At 40.1% G+C, this 18,553-nt stretch overlaps 1 protein-coding gene across 1 annotated transcript in view; it reads right to left on the reverse strand.

Moving 5' to 3' along the window:
- Window positions 1-3,093: 3,093 nt before the first annotated feature.
- MKX (mohawk homeobox) overlaps window positions 3,094-18,553 on the reverse strand; it is a 58,842-nt gene continuing 43,382 nt past the window's right edge. The window contains exons 5-6 of the mRNA XM_036244724.1: window positions 3,384-3,411; window positions 3,094-3,280 (exon numbers count right to left, since the gene is read on the reverse strand). Of these exons, the coding sequence (XP_036100617.1) occupies window positions 3,094-3,280; window positions 3,384-3,411 (215 nt within the window). The remainder of the gene's footprint in view (window positions 3,281-3,383; window positions 3,412-18,553) is intronic.

The following is an 18,553-nucleotide window of genomic DNA, read 5'->3' on the forward strand; positions in this document are numbered from 1 at the left end:
GTAGCAAATTCTACCAGGTTTACCTCATTCCTTGCACTTGGCAGATAAAGAAACTGAAGCAAAGAGGAAGTGTCTGGATCTCACAGGAGTGAGTGGCAGTGCTGGGATTCAAAGGCACATCTGTCCAGCCTCAAGGCCCAGGTTCTCTCCAGGACACGGCACACAGAAATAATGCTTATTGTATTAGCTACTGAAAGAAGGTATTTAGTGAAAACGTTCATTTTAAAGTTATGCATTTTAACAGTTAGACGCATATTCTCTTTTCCTCAGCTCTGAAAGGTGGGTTGGTGGTCTAAGGTGATGAAATCAAACCTAACACCAGTGTGCTGCTCCCATATCATATCCCTTACCAACCTAGGGAGAACTACGGCATATAATGGGCCCTTCTGTTCTGCTTCTTTCTCCACCTGGTCAACTCTCAAAGGAAAACAAAATTCAGATGATCTTTGAGGTCTAGAAATTAACTTTTATTTTAAATCTGTCAAGAACTCCTGGCAGTTATTAATTTTATTAAAATGATTACATATGGTAAAATAAAGCGTAGAAGTAATTCTATTTCTCTACAACATAAATTATGAGTTAGATTTTCAGCTGCTGGCTCAGCATTGTTCAAGATTCTTTTATAGAATTTGGGGGACTTTAGTTTCCAGAAAATGTTAAAGCAGCAAGAAAAAAAAAATTAAAAGTAGTTGCAGTTGGAGATATTTTCAAGGATGTGCTAATTATAAAATCTTCTTGATGTGTTTATAGGCCAGACTCCAAGCTTTGGTATGTAAAAAAAAAAAAAAAAAAATTATTTGACTAGCCATCCTATATTGGCTTGTAGTTTATAACATAGAACAAATTTGTTGATTCCTTTTTTTTTAATGGCAACAATGAATTATGACTAATTCAAAAAAAAAAAAAACAACACAAACAAACAACCAGCATCCATTCATCTAACTGGAATATGTCAAAACAAAACAATTTTATTAAAATATTTAATACCAGAATAACTTATAATAGTATGAAAAAGAGTGAAGTACTTGTCTTTAGTTTTCATTGATATGATCCCATTTTGGCAAAATTGATTTACAAAGATTAAAAAGATTTTATAATGGTTTTGTAACTACTTAAGGGTGTAAACCAAAAGAACTCATACTTCATCTGATCATACAGTCATAACTTACATATCTTGCTTTGCACTTACTGTTACTGCAAACAGCAATTTAGAAAACAAAGTAAAAATATATATACAAAATACTTTTATATCAAATTATCTTCATTACACTAAATAAACTTAATCCCCAAATGTTATGTTACATGAAAAAAGGTCCTACAATTTATGTCAAGATTGATATTGTCCACATATGGACTAGAGCAGCCTTTGGTTTTAAAAGCACTTTGCAAAATTAAAAAAAAAAAAATGTCACCACATGGCTGCACTGCTGGCTCTCATTCACACTCACAAAAATGCTTTCCAGTTTTAAAAATATTACAAAATATATTATATACGCAAAAAAAAAAAAAAAAAAAGTCCCCCATAAGAGAGTGAAATCCTATTTACTTCTCTGTGGCACATGTACGCTGTCATATTTGGTGTCTCTGCTGTTTATTAAAGTTTCAAGTCTCCCCAGCTGATTAGAATATTATTGTTTGATTGAAAAAGACATTCTTTATTCTTGATATTGATTATTCTCACTCAGTGATGCCTAATTTAGAAACAAAATGTTCTTTTTTTTAATGCTCAATTTCACTTAATTTTTACTTTAATGTCCTACTTGGCAAAATTCAGAGACTGTACAATGTTTTGTTGTCCATATGTTTTAAATTTAAAAATCAATTTTATATGTGTGTATGTATATTCACAGAAATACATTTCTTTCATTATCTTGATCTCGTTGCAAAAAAACTGCCCATCAGCAAGGTTAATTTGAAATGAACCAAATAAAAGGCTTTTAGCCATTCCTTAAGAAAAACAGTTTCCATCACAAAAACACTGAGCAAGGTTATGTTTTAAAACTAAACTGTAAATTTAGCTCTACACAGGAAAATTTCAAGTTATCTATGTAATAAAAATTTTTTAAAACTTCATCAAAACTTGCCCTGGTTGTCTGGCTTAGCGATTAGAACAGGGTCTCAGGTTCAATTCCTGGTCAAGGGCATGTACGTGAGTTGCACGTACAGGTTCGATCCCTGGCCCCAGTCGGGGTTGTACCGGAGGCAACAAATCAATGTGTCTCTCTCACATCGGAGTTTCTCTCTCTCTCTCTCTCTCTCTCTCTCTCTCTCTCTCTCTCTCCCTTCCCTCCCTTCCACGTTATCTAAAATTCAAGGGAAAAATATCCTCAGGTGAGGATGAACAACAACAAAAGAAAAGAAAATAAACGTCAGCAAAACTTGAGAAAGAGAAAATCCAAATTAATTCTAAAGAGCATGTATTTTCCAGCAGTGCTTGGAAAAAGTTTTTCAGATCATAACGTATTCATTGAGATGCTTCTTAAATGTACACTTTATGTGATCACCACACCTTTCATTTTGAAAGTTTGTAATGTGTCAGATATGCAGGCAAGATATATGCATAAACGTCTCACTGTCATTCTGAAAAGCACAACAATTTTAAATACTGAAGAAGTTTTTCTTAAAGGAACATTTCCTTTGGGCTGAATGAATTTCCAAGTTTTAACATGGGAATTGTTGAATGCATTTCAAGGGCTTTGGCGATTATGGTCTCAGTCCCGGAATGGTCAGGTCCATCTGGAATGACACTCACAGACTAATACGCGTTATGGCGTCATTTTGAGGCACAGCTGCTCTGCTGTGCCCACGTTGTAGCTTATTTTCAGGAAGCAAGGCACTTACTGTGATGGCAATGCAGACATTGAATGCATAGTTTGAGTAACATAAAATAAGTTAATATTTTTGATTAAAGTAAGGTTTTTTTTATAACTTATATGTCTTTTATAGGAGCAATTAAATGAAATGTTTAGGATATTAAAAATAAGAAGAGGTTTCAAAGGGGGTCATTACCACCCCTGCTTCAGCTCTTGAGATGAGGATTTAGAGGAAACACTGGCGTGATGGACGGCCATTAGCCTGCAAAGCGGCAGACTGTCAGAACTGCTGGACAAGGGGCACTTTGACCGTCTTTACTTCTGCTATATGTGACGACTTCTGGATGATGCAGCTGGTGGTTCCCTGCAGCCTGTCTTTCCCTTGTGCGAGATTTGTTAGGGCCATAGCGGCGTTGATCTCCTTCCAGTACGTGTCATCCTTGCTGGGCCCCTTTCTGTTAGCTGCACTGGATTGAAGCAAAACAGAAGAAAACAATCAAACTCACTGCAGCTACATAGAAAATGGCAACACTAAAAAGCACAAACGGCACATCTAAACCTGTTGCTCACCTGTTATTGGATCCATTTTCCAGGGTGTCTGAAAGAGAAGCAGAAATTCAATTACTTTTCTTTCTTTCTTAATCTCCGGAGTTTCATCATGAATAACCAGGAATGAAAATTCATCAGAAAATATAGCTGATCTCTCTCACATCTCTCTCTTTCTTTCTCTCTCTCCCTCTCCCCTTCCCCTCTTCCTCCCTCCCTCCCTTGCACTCTCTCTAAAAATCAATGGAAAAAATATCCTCAGCCTAGCCAGTGTGGCTCAGTGGTTGAGCGTTGACCCATGTACCAAGAGGTCACCGGTTCGATTTCCAGTCAGGGCACATGCCCAGGTTGTGGGCCCCATCCCCAGTCAGGGGGCATGCAGGAGGTGGCCAACTGATGTTCTCTCCCATCGATGTTTCTCTCTCTCTCGCCCTCTCCCTTCCTCTTTGTCTAAAAAAATAAAGAAAAAAATAATTAAAAAAATATCCTCAGGTAAGGATTAACAAAAAAGGGGGGGGGGATGTGGCTGAAAATTAGTTTTGTTTTGTTTTCACACAGATAAAGTAGTTTAAATTAAGATGCAAAAGAAATCTCTTTACAAAGAAGCAGGCATATGATGAGGTAATAAAGAATAAAAAGTAGCTTCATAGAGATAGAAAAATTGGGGTTAATGTATTCTGAGAAAGTGGGCCTTTTCACAAAGAGGAGAACGAGACAACCAGATGGCTCTGGTTCCACCCCACCGCTAAGCTGCTGTGCACCTGTAGCCAGATTATGGTGCCCCACAACATCTGGGGTGCAATTTCCTCAACTATAAAATGGGTGTGTTCCTAGATCTCTGGGGAACCTCTGGCTCAATTCTATGATTTCATAGGAACTAAACCTCCATCTTTGAGAAAGGACTGGCAACTAGTCTCTTTGGCTAGTTAGCAAATGAGTAACAGACCCATGCTGCCAACAACAGAGGAGTCCCTGGTATATTCAAATCAGCAGAGATCACTCTTCAAGCTTCAAGCTCCAAAACTCCTCTTCCTGCTGCTCCCTCACTCAGAACAACAGTGTCGGCCAGTATCACATCAACAGAGAGAGACAAAGCAGGTTCTTGACCTTGATCTTCACCTCTGAGTAGATCCTCTGCCTAAACTAATCGGGAACACAAAAGTGGACAGATAGAGGGAAAGAGGGGCTACCAGCATGGCAGGGAAGTAGGGACAAATGAGTGGGGTGGGAACTCCCCATTAGCCTACAAGACTCCAACACTAGATAGTGGTTAAGTCACTGCCATCATCATCGACAGCCACATGCCCGAGCAGCTGCAGACTGAGGCACCTTGCCCGGCACAGGAAACACGAAAATCACAAGGCTTGCTCAGGCCCTCGTCTAGCTCGATGGCCTTGGGACAGCTGTCTCTTCTACCTCTCAGGGCCTTCCCTTTCTTTTACCACCCCCAACCCAATATTTCTGAAGGCAATTTCCCCCCCTGCAATGCTTAAGGCTGGTTAGGCCATGTGGAATAATTTCTAGTTCTGGGCTCTAAGAGAGTCCAAAACTAGAAGAAAAACATCAACATGATCATAAGATAGTCCAACCGAGGCAAAAATTCCCAGGGAAGATGTGGTCGAGCGAATATAATGGCACAGCCATGTAGACACATCTGTGCAGGAAAGGAATGGGGAAAGCCCACTAACACATCCCAAGTCAAGCCTTCGGTTGTAGATGGGGAGACAATACTGGTCACTGTGAGCATTTGTAGTCTTTCACGCAGGGACCCAGGGAGCTTCAAACAAACAAATCAAACAAAGCAAAAGCATTTAGTGAATAAATTAAAAGATTGTTAGGAAGCGTAAATGAGATAATGAATGTCTGGCCCAAAATGGAATAACAAGTGTCATTAGTTCCTTTGGTCTCCTTCTGTTTTAGGGATCCTTTCGGGAAATAATTGGATCGGTAAGCCGTTGGATGGTTAGCCTCTGGATATTTTGCCTGGATGGTTAACTATACTTTTGCTGCTTTTGTTAATTTCAGATTTACAAAATTACTCATGTAAATGGAAGAAAAGAGTGACAAGTTTTAACTCACAGAACTCTCATAATCTTAGTTCACAGATCACGTCCTATGTGCCAGGCACTGTTCTAAGCACTTTGTATCTTAACTGATTTAGTATTAGTGACTCTGTGTGTGGACAGCATGTCTCTGTTTTGTCCAGTAAATCATTCTTTGCTTAGTACTGTTATCTGTAAATCTTCACTGAGTGGTGACAGAGACAAGGCACTACCAGAACGCAGAACAAGTCAAGGCCTTTGTTTAGGAGGCAGAAAGCCAGCACATTGGACATTTTACAGAGGGGGAAAAAGAGTTAGGCCTTTGCTCAATTTTGCCCACAAATTGCAACAATTCTGTTGCCAGAGTGAAGCAATAGGTTATGGAGATATTTATTCAATGGAAAGCCTTGGCAAAAGCAGAATAAGTTCCATGAAGCTTAAATAACATTAGGGAAATAACAAAACATAATTTAGAAAAGACCATGTAATTGATGCTTTGGCTCACAAACCAAGCAGCCTCACATACACGAGGGGCCAGAATCAGACTCCCCACCTGAATGGTCAACCCGAGAGTGCCTACTGCACAGACAGCAAGAAGGGAGCCTGTGGCTATCAAATATGTCCCGGGTTCCGGAGCCCAGAAATGAATGAAGCCCGCCTGTGGAAGGAGGACGTCGAGGTCCACGGAGAGCCTGTATTAGAGACGAAGAGTGAACCTGTAGGTCCCACAGTCCCCTGAATGTCTGTACTCCCTGTGGCTGCCTCCTTGAACTTGTGCCACAGAGAAACAAGTTTACTACAGCCAACTGTGAGATTATAAAATTCTGCTTACTCTTTGGGTATATGTGTTTTACAGTTTGGTGCCTATGAAAATACCTTTGAAGTGTAAAAACGCAGACTCCAATCCCCACGTGGGTATTCCTAATTAGTTTCACAAATTTCAACAATGTACTCGGCAGGATTCCAAAGAACGAATCCTGCATTTCAATTCTGAGGCAGACGGGCACACGCAGTGTCATTAGGTTTGGAATCAGGTTCCTTTCCCAGAAACAGAAGAAAAGTCTTCATAAAAAGTAACGTATAGAAGACACATTTTGATTCTCCGTCAACAGTCGACGCTAAACAGCGTGGGACAAAGCTCCACGTCAAACCTTTCATACCAACAGGCATAAGCTGACTACTACAGCTTTGGGGGGTCTGTGTCCAGGGTGGTTTTGGTCCAAACCCTGACTCGGTGTGAGAAGGGCACGCTTTCCTGTTGCTGTCGTTGGGGCACTGCCCGCTGGATGTTACGCGTCTGAGAGCCACCTCCTGCCGTGTCATGCTCCTAGTTTCCAGAACTTCCAGAAGAAAGATAGCAAACAGGGGCCCTTTCACTCAGAAACATTTGTGCTTTTGTAGGTAGGCAAAGAAATATAAAGATCTGGGAGTTTGGGGAGTTTTTTTCTCTTTGTCATGCTGAGATAAAATCTGGGAAATGCCCTAGGTATTTTAGACAACCGGTATCCTTTTGGGGGAACTCAGAAAATATACAATTCACTCGTTACATTAAATAATTGTATTAAATATAAAGATGTTTGGTTTTTTATCTTATGCTCTTTTCCTTTGAAGTTTAAACTTGCTGGCTCTTATCTGGTCAAGTATTTTGTGCCTTTTCAGTCAATTGTCAGGATCTAGGGAGTGGTGGGTGTCGACCCATCACCAGAGCTCAGGGGCTCGGGCCATTTCTGACCACTGCAGACAGGTGGTCTCACCGCCCCTCGCAGAAGTGGCACCCAGTAGCTCAATCTGACAGGAGAAGGAAGGATTCTGAACGCTGCTGAAAAGAGGGAAACCATAAGTCTGAGCTAGAACAGACATTTCGCTGCTGTTAATTAACACGCACAGACTTCGGGCCTGACCGCCCCCTGCACGAGGCTCGGCTGCAGCTCTCACTCTGCAAGTAGCTTGGCTCGGCCTCTCCGAAGTCTGGGCTAAAATGCCTTTTCAGATTCTAAGGTTCCAAAAATCAGCTACGCTGTCAATTACCATAAAAGCAACTGGTTGGCAGTAACAACGTATTAAACCAGCCAAAAGAGCGTGTTTTAAGACCAAAAAAGAAAAGGAAAGAAAAAAAGAGGTGCGTAGTTAGGAAAATCTTGAACACTGTAAAACCCAAACCATGTTGAAACTTAAAAGTGGGGCTATCCTCGGTTTGGACATGTATTTCCTTATAAAGTTAAGTAGAGAAAGAATTGTACAGAATTCAGGTCTATTGCAACTCAAGATGGGTTAACACAGAGCTCTGTGGGCAAAGTGTCCATTCAACTTTGATAAATGCCAATTTAGAAACACATTAATTCTGATATATTTTTCTAAAATGAGTTATAGTCATAAAAAGAGACAAGAATATGGCCAAATCTTTTGCTCTGATTTTTTTTTTTTTTCAAATTTAATCAATAAGTTCTAAAGTTAGGAATGTTTTCCAATGTTCCACAAAATATTACACCACACATTATTAAAATATAAATAAAATTAAGTATGATTAAGAATATGAATATTTTAAAATTAAATAGTCTAAAAAACTATGTTTTCCTAAGTTAAAATAGAGAGAGTCAGAGCTCCAGATGTTTGACAACTGGGTTTCCTCACACTCGGGACAGTTTGGGGGCCGTGACTGGTGACAGCAGGTGTAGACAGCCAGGGTTTAGTATGTTTCTGATCTCAGCGGTCCCAAGAGCCGCCAAGACACCAGATCAGTTTCTGGAGTAATTACATACACGGAACAAGTGAGATAAAAAAACAGACTGGTGAGTAGAGCAGATAGAAAACCTCGCTGAAGATCCTGAAATACTGATTGCTCCAAATTTGCAGGCCCTTCCACCGAACAATCGGAGGGCTCCCCGGGCTCCCTGCTGCCACCACGCGGCCTCTCTCCTTCCGCGCACAGCAGACCAGCCCAGGCTCACACACACCTACGGACTGGATCCACTGTGACTGTACATTCCGTTTCTTTAAAAAATATTATATGCTGTTTTTCTCAAATAAGAAAAGACAGGTTCACTGTGGAAAATCTGGGGAAAAGTATAAAAGAGAAAATAAAGGACACTTAGAGATAACTGATACTGATATTTAGATATTTGGCCTTTCAAGCAAGTTTGTATACATTTTTTTTAAAAATATGTTTTTATTGATTTTCAGAGAAAGATAGAAACATCGATGAGAGAGACACATCAGTCAGCTGCCTCCTGCGTGCCCCCCACTGGGGACAAAGCCTGAAACCCGGGCATGTGCCCTGACCAGGAATCGAACCAGAGACCTGTTAGTTCATGGGTTGGTGCTCAACCATTGGTCCACACCGGCTGGGCTATATACATTTTTTTTTTAATGGAGTCATTCTGTGTATGTTTATAACTTGCTTTTTTCACTGAACTTCTACTTTAGCCTTACCCTTTGTTAATAAATAATTAATAATTTACCATTTGGCCTTCCCTCGCGTGACAGTGGTTTTTGCCTGTGAAATAGAAACAGCTTGAAAGAATTCCAAACCCAGCTTCATCGAATGTAAACGTGAGTGCTGTGGGACTCCAATGTCACAAGAAGGGGTTGCTTTTAAAACTACAATTACCAGTATCGATTGAATGCTTATTCTTATGTAGGGCATTCTACAGATGTTATCTCTGGTAAAAAGCTTGCAGTAACCCTGAAAGTCAGAGCTTGTTTACAAACAACACTGTCGTTTAGAGGAGTCCAGACACTTGCACAGGACTCTGTTGTAGGGAATAGGGGTTGTGAGACTTAGCTCCTGGTCGCTGGACTCCGAAGGTCATGTTTTATCGGCTGCATCCAAGTAATTTCGGTTGCTAAAGTCACTTCCAAGGACCCTGGCAAGGCTGAATGCCTTCTTTACACAGAAAGTCTGTGGAATGATAACCTAGTAAAAACCTATGAAACATCTTTTCTGTTCCTTTTGCTAGTATTTTAGACCCTGGAGATACATGAAGACATGTTTTTCTCCTTATAATTTAATTTGTAATATCAAAATATCTGTCCAAATCACAGAATAGGACATCTAAATAAGCTCTCTTGAGCTCACACTTTAATTAGAGTGACATAATCACTCTCTCTTAGCAGTGAATTACAACTAAATAACTTCTAGACAGCTGTTGCTGCAACACTTTTAGAGGAAATTTTTGTGGTTATCATCTTTCTTTAGAGTAAGGTTTTTGAATGAGTAAAGATAAATCATTCTAAGTGATTTTCCCAAAAGGGAAGGGAAAAACCACACCCAATAACCCGTTAACACATACCTATTGATGACTAAACTGCTTCTTCCAGTTCCACTGACAAAAAAAAAAAAAAAAAGGAGTTCTGCTTTAAAACTCTGCCTGACAAGAAAAGATTTCAACTAAAGCTTGGTGAATATCAAGGTCACTGCTCTCGGAAGAGTTACCGGAGCCTGAGTTTTGTGAGCCTTAAGATGGGGAGCTTTGCAAGTTTCTGAATAGTGAGAATTATACAGTGAAATCCACCTCATCTTCATGGATGGAGCTAGTATTTTTTTCCTTTTGTAACAGACTAGCTAAACTATTTATCCCTGGGCCTTAAAGCATGAGTGGCTTCCAAGATCATTTCAGAGTTTGAAGAAAGATCTTTTCCAAAAATTAAGCCAGTGTTTCCTCCAGCCATGACTTTCACACTCTGGCCAAAGATTCTTTTCCTTCCTACTACTCTCCTGTGGGCTGGCCCCTCCATGTCTAATGACGCCCAGATGTCCTGGACCCACAGGATCCCCACCTTTAGCTGCCGTTCTGTCAGTGCATCATCCCCTCTATCTCCTGCCAGAAAAGAAAAATTAGAAACCACATCTTTCTATTTTGGACCAATAGTGAAGACTTCCCTGGTCAGGATGGGGATAAACTGACATCTCAAAGCTTTCAGGATAGGTTATATTTCTATTAACACACCACCAGCAGAAAACATCTTTATTGTTCCAGGAGTACCCATGTCTGAGGGCAAACCTGTGAGAGGGCTGGGCTCCTCATCAGTTAGGAAGCTATGGCTTTGATGGCTTTCCTTCCTATGCAGAGCACGAGAGCTTGAGGCTGGTGGCTTCTTATGAAGTCCCAGCTGTACCTTTGTTCTGGTAAAATGCACAGCTATTCTGACCTCATCAGCCTGGGCTGAAGGACTAAAGGTGTGGGCAGTAGAATTTACAGCTTAAAGAAAACTTTTCAAATAAACAGAGTACCATACCACCCAATTATAATGTCTCAACTTCACTTTCAATCTTTTTTGCTAAATACATTAAATACTCTTGATGCTGTTACTTCTGCATAGTCTCATCTATAAAGATTGCTCCTCTGTGATCTCAAAGGCTCCACCTTCCCAAAGTCTAACACTTTCAGTCTGAAACTTCACTTTGAAGATTAGAATGAGGTCTAGGGGGAGGAAATTGTTGGTTAGTGACCAGAAGGAGGTCTGGAAATGTTAAATATTCTCATTTCCATTATTAGCTCATCGTTATGAACTATGAGTGCGGGCTGGTGTGAGGCAGCGTAGTGCAGTGGCTGGAGCCCGGCCCTGGAACCAGACAGCCGGAACCAAACTCGTGCTCCACCACGTACTGTCCCTGTGGCAGCTGGCCAGCTGCTCGCCTTCTCTGTGCTTCGACTTTCTCAGCTATAAAATGGGGCTAAGAGGACTAGATGCATAGGCTTGTTATGAGAACCACATGACTTAATACATTGTAAAAGACTTAAAGGATAATTTGAGCACATATATCTAGTACTCTATAAATCCTGTAAAATAGAAGTTAATCTTCTCTCTTTATCTTTTTATATCTAGAATATGGGATTGAATGCAATTACCAGAAAATTCTGTATTGTTCAGAGATTTCATATGAAAACCATTATGTAAAGATAAACTATTTCAACCCTGGCCAAAGCCCATCCACTTAGATTAATAGATTAAGAGCGCAGAATCTATAATCTTCAAAGACAAAATGGCTTTCTGATGCTGTTTGGTGCCCAAGTACCCAACATGCCAAGACAAAGAGCGCTGGAGCCACTTTAAAGAATATTTACTAATTTTAAGTGTCTAGTGGATTTTATTACTTCTACATTTTCTCAAGGGGAATATTGGAGATGTTCTTCAAACTGTTTCATCCGTGAAAGCTGAGTTTTCAGCCAAAGTCTCAGAAAATGACTTCTTAACTATGCATGAATAACTTCTATGTGCCTGTGTGTTGCAAGGAGCATTAATTGTTTATAAAAGCACTCCTTTTTACATGCAAGTTTGGGCTACAAGTTCTGAAAACTGAATGGACTTACCCTGATTCTTAGCTCAAGCTGAATGAGGGCTATTTTTTTCGGGATCAAATTTATAGCTGCCACACTGTAGTTCTAGAAAGTTGACTTACTTAATAAATATATAGTTAAATAGTGTTAAGTTACAAAATACTAATATTACTTTCTTCAGCAAAAAGACCCTTTTTAAATGAAAAAGTATGCATTTGTAACCATCTAGAAATTGGCTGGGAAGTCTGGCTCCATCCATGTATTTGACAAGGTCTTCAGTATCTCTGAAAACGATCCTTTGATATATGAACTGCCGTGTATCTTTGAACTGGCTCACATTACTGCCATGCTTTTTAAATGCCTCAAATTACTATCTCTAGAAATGACACTTCGGACTAGGAGGTCTCAGTGTTTAACCTGCCTGACCGTATTAATTCCAGAAATGACACAGTAAGAGAGCTGATGTTCACAACCTTCTCGGATCTTTCCAAAGAGCAGCAAATGGCAGTCTCCCTACTCACAGTTCATCTGCTGTATTTATTAATAGAAAAATTTTTAGACAGAAGATGAATGGTATTACCAGTCCTTCTTCTACATTTTAAATACATTTCAATGCTCTTAGTACACTTAAAGTGTTAAAACTGTACTTGACATGTCACACATTTCTACATTGAAAGGTTCTGTGATTTTCTGCTTTTAATTTCAGAAACAGTCATTTAGAGTCTAAACTGGGGAGGGGACGAACTTTGAAATGAAAATTGGAAAGATTTTTGTTTATGGCTCTGATGGGCAGGAGGAGTTCGAGAGGGACTAAGCATAAAGATGTAATTGCCTTGACTTCCTGGGCTGTGGGTGGAGGTCCAAGAATATTCCTCATCAAGAGATTTCTAGTGACCTGTTCTGACAAAGAGAATACCAAATAATCCCTCTCTACTTTAAATCTTGCCAGAGGAATCCACTCTAAATTTTGCCAAGGGATCTACATCCCAAACCATTTGTTAAATTCCGATGGCTTACAAATCATATTCCACTATCATCACCTAAATTTAGAATACAAAAGATCTAGACAAAAAGTCAGAGATACCTTCCTTAAATCTAACAAGTTGATATGTTTAGGGAGAAAATGAAAACATGTTATAGTTCAAAACCACCTTCTTGTACAATAATTTGTCTAAGGCACAGGATGTGACTTAGGACCGACTCACTAGGTATGTGACTTTGGGCAAATTATTTATGCACACAGTATGTAAGTGTCTTTACCTATCAAATAGGGTTGATGCTTATACCTACTTCCCCAGGTTGCTGTGAGGATTGAATGTTCTACAGGAAATTCTCACAAACATCCTGGAGAGGTTCTTGGAAACTGTGACTTTAAGTCAAAAAATGTGTGAGGAAACCAGTTTTATCATAGGTTAACGCAGCAGTTTTCAACCTTTTTCATCTCCTGGCACACACAACCTAATTACTAAAATTCTACCGCACACCAAAATAATTTTATACTTCTTGCCGATATGACAAAAAAATAAAAGGTATAATTTTCATTCATTCACACCAGACGGCTATTATTGTGTTGGCTGTTGTCATTTTATTATTTGACGATCTAAGGAAAAAGAGGTCAGTGCCACCGACTAAATGGTCAGGTCTTGCATGTTTTTTTTTTATTATTTTTTTTTATCCTCACCCGAGGACATTTTTCCATTTTTTGTACAGACAGAGTGGGAGGGAGAGAGAGGAAGAGAGAGAGAGGGAAACATCGATGTGAAAGGGACACATCGAGTGGCTGCCACCCACACGACCAACCAGGGCCGGGGACAAACTGCAACCGAGGCACATGCCCTTAGCGGGAACCGAACCCGGGTCTCTCCGGACTGCAGGTGGATGCTCTAACTGCTGAGCCAAACTGGCCAGGGCAGGTCTTGTATGTTTTAAAAACGCTTGCGGCACAGTGGGTGAAAATAGCTGGGCTAATTGATAGAAATGAGTTCAGTTTCTATGGCATGTTCTGGAAACAAACATCACCAAACTTCTAAATAAAGACCCAAAGTCCTTCTAATATGAAGCATTTGATATCAATGAGTTACACATACATTTAAGAAAGATGAATAAAAATAAGAGAAAGCTGTTGAAACCTGCTTATTCCAGTTCAGAATCTTGGATGGCCAGAGCCTGCCCTGGCAGCTCAGGGTTCAAGCGGGGACCCGACCTGGGCCGCACCTTTCCTCAGGGTGACCTCACACACCCACACGCACTCAGACTGGGACAATGGACACAGGCCAACCAACCTCCCATGCACACCTTTGGGACGTGGGAGGGAACGGAGCGCCCAGAGGAAACCCCGCAGACACGGGGAGAACGTGCCAACTCCACGCCCCGTGGGCCAGGCCAGGATCGATTTGTTTTCTAATCAATATTATTAGAAAACAACATTGAATGAAACAATGTTATTCGAGAACCTACTATACTAAGTGTAAAGTTCTTGGAATTGTGCCTGGTACATAGTAAGGGCCGTGGGCTACAGTTCCTGACGTGAAGAAGTGACGTTCAGTCATCCTGCATTAGTTATGAGGGCACCCCAAGGCCCATAGAGGTGCCGAGCCTTCCGCACCCTAGCTTCTAACCCATCCTCTTAGGATGCTGTAGAAAAGAATAAAATCCACAGGGTAACGTCTCAAAAGGGCAGGTTCCTGTCCCATCGCTGAGACCGAGATGCCGTAGGTCACAGGCAGGTGAGGAGCAAGCGCCCAGGGGTGCGCTGCGGAGGGAAGAGGGGCCGCCCCGTGAGCAGAACTGCTTGGAGCGCGAAGGGACCTGCTCGCAGCAGAGTTCCAGGATGCTGGAAGTCCTGGGGGTTCACTCAAGGGTAGCAGCACAGGCAGTATTTCTTTGCTACTTTTCAAAAATCATTATGGATTCCTAGTATTCCAACAAGGGTCAAATAACAGTCTTAGGGCTGTATTTAATGGAAAAAGTTCTTGATTCTCTCTTCATGTGAATACCAGATCTAACATTTTTATAGGGAAATATTGTTCAGAACATTTTATAGGAAAATATTGTTCAGACTGCAGCTTCAAAAATACTCTTTATTGTCTATTTTTGCTTAAACAGGAATACAACACCACTAAAAAAATCTGTTTGATAGAACACTTCACTTGCTGTATTTTCCCAGTTATTACCATGTTTCCTATGCTCTGATATATAACTCGGGGACAGTCATTACAAAGACAAAGTTGAGAATAAAGGAACCCACGGTTTTCATTGTAATATTTTACAGACTACTTCAGAATAATCAAATCGCCTTCCTTCTTCTAATTGGAACAGCTACGATAATAATATGCTGTTATAAGATCTGTTTCTGTTTTGAAAATAAACACGTTGGCCCAGCTCTATATTGCTGTGATCGCGGGGCCTTTTATTTTTTGTAAGTCTTGTATTTTTTTTTTATCTTTCCTTTGGGAAAATGGGGTGACAAATATTAATCCACACGGGGTTATCAAAAACTAATTATTCAATCTAACAGAATTTTTTTTCTGGGGTAGCATAATAAGCTTTTATAAACTAAAGTAAACTTTGTTTCTGCTGCCCTCAGTAGAATATTTTATTCAGGTCTGCCTCCGAAAGAACAGAGCATTGTTTTATTATGCATCGACAGAGTGATTAGGTTTTACAAACAGTTTTTGGTTAGTTTTAATCTGTTATTTTTACAGCAGCCCTGAGAGGTAGATGGAGCTATATGATCTCTAAAGAGGAACGGGGATAAAGGGATATAAACAGAACCGCAAGGCAAACAACTTGGCCACCACCCACACCAAAATTACTAAAACAGAGGGCCCTGGTCATGATGATGAATCTAGTCATGAAGGAGGACAGATGGGGTCCTGTCTAGGCCTGCTGATGGCTTTGCTTTTGAGCAACGGTGGAATGTCATACATCTGGGACCCAAGGGCTGAAGAGAACCAGAATGCTAATGATAGTCATCTCAAAGCCACCCAAAGGTCCAGGGGCAGACTGAGAACTGAAAATGCATCTTGGCTGGGTGTCTGCTGTAGATTAGCTGAGCCGGGTCTTTCCCTGGAGCGCGGAGTCGCCCTGTGCTGGGACCACTGCCGTCAGTGGCCACCCAGATTAGATGTAGCAAGTCTAATACAATAAGGCTCCACAATGACAGCCTTAAGAACTGTAATATTGGGGAGGATTTTTGTGGGCATCACAAGATATTAAAAATATAGTACTTAAACATGAATCAAAGAAATTATAAAAAGGGAGCAAGCACCCTTATGATCTTAGATTAAAAACAAAAAACCAGAGCTCAATGACTACCAAAAAAGAACAACAAGCATGATATATAGAAAAGTTCTTGCAAAGTCATTTCATGGAAATTTAAATACAAAAGAATGGCATGTTCACATGACTTAAATATATTTGAATGCCAAACAGCTGCCATACATATTGTCTTATAAATATCATATGTTTTTATAAGTAAATAAGATACCTTAAAAATAAAAGACAAAAATATTTGCTTTTGTCATTAAAAATGATAGATTTAGAGAAAGGGCAATGAACCTAAAATTTTTTTTGGACTAAATGCAATCCTCTGCTATTTCTTATATTTTCTACCCTTTCCCATACTTTTTGGCGACTTTAGAAAAAAATAAAACACTTTAACAATCAATAATATAAGCTAATTTAAAAATACATAAAAGAGGTAGGGAGGCAGCAGGCTGTGTGAAAAAGAAAAGAAAGCAAAAATTACAGACCCTGAACAAACCAGATCTACTTATTCACATATTTGGTTTTGGTGATGGAATATACTGTACCTATTCGAAAGTGATTTCAAAATCAAATCCTCCAATTCTAAATTCTCTTCAGATACCCAGAAATAGATGGTGAATGAGTAATGAGAAGAAGATAGTAGTTATTATCTTGAGACAAAGTATTATGCAAAAGAGCCCGACTGTCATAGACAAGAGTAAACAAACTACATATGTATGTTCGTCATGGAAGCACAAAGAAAGTTGCCTTCTGTGTGTGTGTGGGGGGGGGGGGGGTGGAAAGTCATGCATCCTTGCAAGATTGCCCAGCTCTTGTAGGCCTTCTCTCGTCCCTGATAGGATGAGGTAGTTCTGGTCACTTTTCCACACTCAGAAGGTGGAAGCAAGTGGGTTGGTATAGCCCAGTCATAGATTCATAAGCAGCATAGTTTTTGACAAGAAACCAAGAGATGTGAGGACCCCTCAGCCTAGAAATGTGCCATAGCACCGTTGGTCATGATGCCCTCTACTGTTTCAGATGTCTGTCCAGTTAGACACACGCCCAGTTCATGCCCAGCATGAGTGAGCCACTCTCGGTCATGCATACCGTTTGCATGTGGGGCCAAGGCCAAGGGAACCAAAGGAGGAGAAACTGTCCTCCTATCATAAGAGAAGAAACCATCCTTCCAAGGCACCCACAATGGTTGCCAAACACAAGACATTACAAAACACATAAGAACTAAGCCATTGTCTCAGAACTCAGGGCAGCATTTAATTACACAGCCCTCAGCATAGGAAAAGAATAGGAGGTGGGAAGGTCAAGCTGGTCAGAAAGGCTTTTTAGAAAAAGTATTTCTTTTTTTCCAAAACTCTAAGCAGCTATATACACTATCCAGCTGATTTTCAACTTACTTTAAGAGGTTTATAAAAGTCATCCTATAAGATAGTCTATTAGAGCCCTGGTTGGTTTGGCTCAGCAGTTAGAGTGTCAGCCCTCACACCAAAGAGCCTCAGGTTCAATTCCGGTCAAGGGCACATACCTCTGTTGCAATTCAATCCTTGGCCCAGGTTAGGGTTGTGCAGGAGGAAACCATTGATGTGTCTCTCTCACATTGATGTTTCTCTCTCTCTTTCTCCCTCCCTTTTCCCTTCATACTTTATCTAAAAAAAAAAAAAAAAATCAACGGAAAAATATCCTGGGGTGAGGATTAAAGAAAAAGTTTATTAGACAACATAATATATAGACTCTTACTTGGACAAGAAGATGTAGAAAAAATATTTTCAGAGTGAAAAAAGCAAGGACTCTAGCCTAGCCGGTGTGGATTGAGGCGTCCCCTGACTGAGAGGTCCCGGTTCAATTCCTGGTCAGGGCACATGCTCAGGTTGCTGGCTCAGTCTCCAGTAGGAGGTGTGCAGGAGGCAGCCAATTGATGTTTCTCTCTCACATCAGTGTTTCTATCTCTCTCTTCCTTCCTCTCTCTCTAAACTCAATAAAGAAAAATTATTTTCAAAAAGGATGAGTGATGATGTAGGTGAAAGTGTGAAAATACATTTATTAATTATAGACATGACTTATCATCATAATAAAAATAATTAGCAGAGCTAGGAAAAGCAGAAAGTAGCCCAGAAATGAAAAAAAAAAAAAATAGATGATCATTATTTTTCTGAAGAAAAAAGAAGTAATGGGAATTCTGTTGGGTTAGGGTTGGAAACATCTATTCAAAGTTTGCTTTAGAAACAGGAGTCAGAACTTATGATTAATTGAAGATTTATTCAAATATAATTCCATGATAATTTAGCAGTCTTTAAGAGAAAAAGAATAATCAATTAATGACTCAAATTCCTACAGCTGCTTTTAATGGAATTCGTGCCCTTTTTTTTTGTTTCTCTTGAATTGAGAAATTGAGTGCACCTGTTCACTACTAATCAGCTCAAACTGTGAAGGGTGGACTTGGCTTAATCACACTGATTCCTCCAACAGTAAGGTACACTGGACAGAGTAGAGATTTGGAACCAGAGAGCTTGAGGTCTGAATCCCAGTTCTGTTGCTTATTAGCTTAGGTTTGGGGCAAGTTACTTAATCTCTCTGAGTCCCTCTGTCTTTTTTTTTTTTTTTCTCATCTGTA

Source organism: Molossus molossus, unplaced genomic scaffold (assembly GCF_014108415.1).
Source record: "Molossus molossus isolate mMolMol1 unplaced genomic scaffold, mMolMol1.p scaffold_m16_p_1, whole genome shotgun sequence".
Classification (NCBI taxonomy): domain Eukaryota; kingdom Metazoa; phylum Chordata; class Mammalia; order Chiroptera; family Molossidae; genus Molossus; species Molossus molossus.